This window comes from Durio zibethinus, chromosome 10, assembly GCF_047325235.1.
Source record: "Durio zibethinus cultivar Kanyao isolate XHJ-2024 chromosome 10, ASM4732523v1, whole genome shotgun sequence".
NCBI lineage: Eukaryota > Viridiplantae > Streptophyta > Magnoliopsida > Malvales > Malvaceae > Durio > Durio zibethinus.
In genome coordinates, this window is record NC_143171.1 from 8,590,456 (window position 1) to 8,596,826 (window position 6,371).

General features: G+C 38.2%; 2 protein-coding genes across 2 annotated transcripts; both read left to right on the forward strand.

Annotated features, from left to right (window-relative positions):
• Positions 1-208: 208 nt before the first annotated feature.
• Positions 209-2,129, forward strand: LOC111292464 (uncharacterized). Its single transcript, XM_022884865.2, has one exon. It carries the CDS (start codon positions 622-624, stop codon positions 1,888-1,890), a length of 1,269 nt encoding a protein of 422 aa, XP_022740600.1. The 5' UTR covers positions 209-621; the 3' UTR covers positions 1,891-2,129.
• Positions 2,130-3,370: 1,241 nt separating this feature from the next.
• On the forward strand, positions 3,371-5,847 carry LOC111292797 (uncharacterized). The gene has a single exon (XM_022885382.2). The coding sequence runs from the start codon at positions 3,726-3,728 to the stop codon at positions 5,655-5,657; it is 1,932 nt and encodes a 643-aa protein (XP_022741117.2). The 5' UTR covers positions 3,371-3,725; the 3' UTR covers positions 5,658-5,847.
• The last annotated feature ends 524 nt before the right edge of the window (positions 5,848-6,371 follow it).

Consider the following 6,371-nt stretch of genomic DNA (forward strand, 5'->3'; position numbering starts at 1 on the left):
AATTTTATTATGATTAATGCTTATAATATATTTTAGATTTTATCAAATTTTTAACTAAAAATTTTAATTTTATTATAATTTAATAATATTATACAATTTATATATTTTAAAATTAAATAATATTAATTTATATTTCTATATATATTTATTTAAATAAATAAAAATGATTTATGCACCTCATACGCCAATAGCAAGGTAATTAACAATAGAACAGCTCAAATCTATCAGCAAACGTCACCATTATAATCAAAGTGTCCATACATGAAAGCTTGTGCTCTGTTTCTCTCTCCTTCTGATTTTGCCAAAATGGTCCAAATTTAAATATGGGCGTTGCAGAGCACTCTGATAATTGCCCGTGAATCCACTCAGAAAATATCTATTTCCTCTCGATTCTCTCACCCCAAATGTGCCAGAAACGTACTCGAGAACCCATCTTCTACTTTCTGCTGCACTCTCTTATTTATCTGTCATAATTTTTTTTTCTTATTAGCCAAACCAAAGGCCCTGATTAACTGGGTTTTTCAGGCTCTTTTACGCAACCATCCCAGCTTCCTGATCTTCTTCACTTACCGTCTAAAATCTGGACTACCCTTCACTTCCTTATAGTGAAAGAGAAAATAAATGGGTAATTTTGAATTCTTTGTATCTTTATTTCTTCTGTTTGTTGTTGTTGATAGGGTTTTGCCAAGAGCAGAATCCAAGACGTACTGGGGAGATATAGAGGTGTTGAAACAACTGAAAAATGGAGTAGACCCGAAATCGGTGAGTCCAGGTTCATGCTTGAGTTCCTGGGATTTTACAGTAGACCCATGTGACAACCTCTTCGGTGAAAGATTCACCTGTGGTTTCAGGTGCGACCTTACAGTTTCTGGGTTAAGCCGAGTAACGGAAGTTAGTCTTGACTCGGCTGGTTATGCTGGTTCTCTCTCTTCTGCTTCCTGGAATCTCCCTTACTTGCAAACCCTTGACCTCTCGTACAATTTCTTCTCCGGATGGATTCCAGGGTCACTCGCCAACCTGACTCGGTTAACTCGACTCGGTCTTTCAAGAAATACGTTATCCGGTGAGATACCTTCCTCGATTGGATCGTTGTCTAGCCTTGAAGAACTGTACCTCGATAACAACAACTTACAAGGCCCTCTTCCTGCTAGTTTCAATGCTCTTGTTAGCTTGAAAAGGCTCGAAATTCAATCAAACCACATCTCTGGTGAGTTACCCGAGTTGGGTTCAGTCAGAAACCTGTATTTTCTTGATGCAAGTAACAATGCCATTTCTGGGTATCTCCCTCCAACGCTGCCACCTTCTTTAGTCCAGGTTTCCATGAGAAACAACACGATTGAAGGCAGGATCCCTCAAAGTCTTAAATATTTGAGCTTTTTGCAAGTATTGGACCTGAGTCACAACAAACTCACCGGCTCAGTCCCTTATTTCCTCTTTAACCACCCATCTCTCCAACAACTCATTCTCGCATTCAACTCCTTCAATTCTGTACAATCTCCCTCTAATCTAGGCACCCAAAGTGAGCTTATTGCCGTTGATTTGAGCAATAACGAGCTCCAAGGCTGGTTACCTCCTTTCTTGTCATTAATGCCAAAGCTGTCAGCTTTATCCCTAGAAAATAACAAGTTTTCGGGTATGATCCCAGCCCAGTACGCATTGAAAACGGTTCTACCTGGATCCGGAATTGCCCCGTTTGCAAGGCTTTTGCTTGGAGGGAACTACCTGTTCGGACCAATTCCAGGGCCTTTACTGTTACTCAAACCAGACACTGCTAATGTTAGCATTGCTGACAACTGCTTGATTAGGTGTCCATTGCGTTTCTTTTTTTGCCAAGGTGCAGACCAGAAATCTTTAATGGAATGTAAGAGATTTAGTCCTGCAATCCCTTGAATTACAGCAACGGTTTTTTTAGTAGAAATATTGATGTGTTTCTTCCTCGACTATTTTTTTTTCTCTATTTTTCTAGTTGGTCTGTTAGTTTTCAGCTTGTTAGTGGGAAATCCAAAAATCTTTTCAAGCTAATGGACTTAGTAATCATGGGAAAAAGGTTCTAAAACGGTAAACATGACCAAATCGAATAAAATGTACTAGATGTTTTTGTCTATTCTCTGACAAATGGATGTTTTTCTCACGTGGTCTTATGGGGCATGGGGTATACGCACATGAAAAAGATGGAACTTTTGGATCCTACTTGTCCTCTAAATCCGAGGCTTATCAGATGGGCTCAGATCACAGCCTACCTTTTTCGGTTTATTTATGCACATTTTGGTCCGATTAGGGCCTTATTTCACGATTTTGTGGCTTGGGTTGATAAATTTGATTGGTTTGAGCTATATGTTTTGTAAGACAAATCTGCCTTTGATAAGGAACATGGGTTCAAGAAACAAAGAGAGTTTCCCTTTCTTGTAACCCAATAATTCAACCAAATAAACTTTAGTTCACGATCAACAGAGGAATCAAAGATGTAGAGACTTTCTCTTCCACTGTGATTTTGTAGGGAAATGGATAACCTAAAAGGCACAGTCCAAAGTACATGTCCAGACATGGTATTTCTTTCTCTTTTTTTCCTCCTCTGTTGTGCTTACAACCATGAAATAGAGAACTATACTGGAGGAGGAAAAAATCATCTAAGTTTTTTTTTCTTCTTTATAACAATCAATGAAGCCGTTGAAATTGTACAAGTTTAATTCCAGTGAATGAAGCAAAGCTATGAATATCCAAGTCAATGCAGTGGAGTCCAAAACTGTTGGTGAAAAACATTTAATGGTTTGCAGCAGCCGAAAGTGTTTCACCTCCACTTCGGTTATATTTAAATGTATCTTGAGCTCGAAGAGCAATAATATGTATTTTGTCCATTGGACCCTACTTTAGTCTCTGGACTGAACGTCAGAACTTTTGCCTCTTTCGGTTATCTGGCCTTAAAGAAGCATGAAACTCCTTAAAAAACTTTGTGCAACCTCTACTTTTTTTTTTTAAAGTGCAAACTCTACTCTAGATATTTCCATATCGATTCCTAATTAGTACTGTAATTTATAATTGGTGAGTTGTGACATTATAATATGACCATTTATTATCTTAACATATTGCAATTTCTATATTCTTCCTTGTAAACTGCCTAACTTCACGAGATTCATCGGCAGGGGCATAAAAATCAGTTAACAGTTTTTGTAATAGACAATAAATGCTTATGAGAATGGAGCCCGTGAATATTATCACAGGATCAGGTCCCACTCCTATTTAAAATGGTAGTAGTATTGTGTTATTCATTTTGACACAAGTGGGCTGGGCCTAGACAAAAGTGGGGATCAAGAGTCTGCTAACACACTACAATTACTTTTCCTTGATCCTTCATTCAAAAGCTAAAGCTGAGCTAAGCAGTTGGTCATCAATCATCATGCTTCACGGCTTCTGTTTATAAAAATAGACAAGCTGCTTAAAATATAATAAGTATTTATGTTGCTTAAGATCCAAAAGATTTGGTAAATCTTCCAGGTTGGCCAGGCAGGAATTTCATTCAAAGCATTTTTAAAAGGCTGATATTGTATATTGCAATTGGCTCGAAGTGCCCATATCATGGTAACGGCATGATATCCGTTACTATTCCTTCACGAAATGCGGATTAATCACGTGGCAGCAGTGTTTTCAACATCTACCAATTCTGCCTACTTGCCTCACAATCAAGAGTATATAAGTTTGGACCTTCAGGTTTATGATCACAACCATCAATGGAGATTTCTGTTCATAACAATATCTTTTCTCTTCTTCTTTTGCTCTTACTGTCACTCTCTTTCTCACCACCTGTGTTTGAGGCGTGCAATGCAGTGGACAAAAAAGCATTACTTGGATTCAAGCGCAGCATCACAACTGACCCTTCACAACTGTTGCAATCATGGATATCTTCATCTGATTGCTGCACCTCCTGGAATGGGGTTGCTTGCAATTCTGCAGGGAGAGTGGTCAATGTCACACGTCCAGGCCTTTTCTCGGACAATGACAACATTGTGGATACATTCATGAATGGAACTTTATCCCCTTCCCTTGGGAATCTATCGTTTCTTCAAGTTCTTGACCTTAGCAATCTCAAAAACCTAAAAGGATCAATACCACCCGAATTTGGCAAGTTAACGCGACTTACTCTTCTTTTTCTTGATTCAAACCAGCTTAAAGGGTCGATACCAGTGACATTCAAGCACTTATCTCGGCTGGAAAAGCTTTACCTTAGCAACAACCATATTTCTGGTATTATACCTTTCTCTGTTATTGGATCCTTAAAAACACTCACCGAGCTAGGTCTTTCAGGAAACCAACTGAGAGGAACAATTCCTGCAACAATAGGCAAGTTGGTTTTTCTTACAAAGCTAGATATTCATGCTAACAATCTTTCTGGTAGTTTGCCTACGACTATTGGCAAGCTTAAGAGCCTCAAATATCTTGACTTATCTGAAAATCAGATAACAGGCAGCATTCCTAAATCCATTGGTGGACTTTCAGCGTTAGTACTTCTATATCTCAATCAAAACCTGATTACAGGAAGCATCCCTTCTTCAATTTCGGGTCTTATCTCTCTGCAGTTTTGCCGCATATCAGAAAACGAGTTGACAGGAAATTTACCTCCTTCCATTGGCGAGCTCCCAAGTATTCAGAGGCTAATTCTTGATAACAACAAGCTAACCGGGAAACTACCAGCTACAATGGGCCATCTTGTCACTCTCACTGAAATGTACTTATCGAACAACCGTTTTACAGGCAAGATTCCCTCAAGTTTCGGCAATTTGCAAAACCTTCAAACACTGGATTTATCAAGAAACCATCTCTCTGGTAAAATTCCTACTCAGCTGGTCAAATTGCAGAACTTACAGACATTGGATCTGTCATTTAATCCTCTAGGACTAATTAGCATACCAAAATGGTTTGCTAAGTTGAAAGTTTTTCGGCTTATATTAGCAAAAACTGGGATTAGAGGGTCACTTCCAAGGTGGTTGTCTTCTACATCCATTTCCACTCTAGATTTATCGGGCAATGCTTTGACAGGAAAACTACCGCCTTGGATTGGGAATATGACCAGCCTTTCTTTTCTCAATTTATCAAACAATGGTCTTCACTCGTCAATCCCAGCTGAATTCAAGAATCTTAGGCGTCTAATGGATCTTGATCTCCATTCAAACAAGTTCTCTGGTCACCTGGATACAATTTTCTTCAAAAAAACTGATGACCCTTTAGGCCATTTTAACTCTATTGATCTTTCTGAGAATATGTTCAATGGTCCTATTAGTGAATCCGCTGTACAGAGCCCAGCAATGAATTCTATAACATCACTTGTTCTGTCATATAATCCACTAAAGGGATCAATACCAAAATCCTTAGGAAAATTGAGTGAGCTGCAAATCCTGAAGCTGGTAAGTAATGGACTTTCAGGGAAGATACCGGTGGAGCTTAGTGATGCCAAGGAATTGAACACAATTTTGCTTTCAAGGAACAAGCTCATTAGTAGTATCCCAGGGAAGGTGATCAATTTGAAAGAACTCAAGGAATTTGATGTGTCGCATAATCAATTAAGTGGCCAGATTCCGCCCCATACAGCCACAATCCCTGCACCTGCATTTATTGATAATCCAGGCTTGTGTGGTGCCCCTCTTCCACCTTGTAAACATTCATAGTATTTTCACAAAGAATATTTTTTTTTAGTTTTCTTAGAATTCATTCATTGCTATTTACATGATTAGTTGCATTTCTTATCATCTCTTATTCCTTTGTCTTGTAATTGTAAGTTCATGGTCTTTTCAATGGAAATATTGTGGTGTTGCTATAATTTTCAATAGAACTATTTGGTCTTAACGGCTGTGTGCTTTCAACTCTATCCATCTCAAGTCCCAATCCATGCCACTATACTACTTTGTGTGGAGTATGAGGACCTACATTTTCGTTTCTTTCCTAAGGAGTGAAGACAGAATATGAAAAACCAAAAGTGAATGGTCCATCCCTGCTCTATAGCAGAAATATGGATAAAAATCCCATTACTCAAAACTCCATTGTTCCCCCATTTCTTTCCTCATCGCCTTAAAGTCTTGAACTAATATATGAATAGACTATCGTTAGTTCTTTTTTTTTTTTCCTTTATTTTTTGGCTCAGAGCCAACTATCATTAGTTCTCAGATTTCATTGTCAGAAGAAATACGATTAGTATACTGACAAGGAAAAAAACCCGTTAGAGATAGGTATCTTTGGCAAGTTTGAATTTTATATGGAGGCACTTGTGTCAATTTGTATCATACTCGTTATCTAGTGTCAAGGATGAAAAAAAGCTGTTTTCTAACGGCTACAGCTCCCACCGAAGGCTTTATTTAGTATTTATTATTCGAAACCGGTATAAT

Excerpts from the sequence above, each read along its gene's own strand:
- LOC111292797 (XM_022885382.2), top strand. The coding sequence starts at position 3,726 with ATGGAGATTTCTGTTCATAACAATATCTTTTCTCTTCTTCTTTTGCTC.
- LOC111292464 (XM_022884865.2), top strand. The coding sequence starts at position 622 with ATGGGTAATTTTGAATTCTTTGTATCTTTATTTCTTCTGTTTGTTGTT.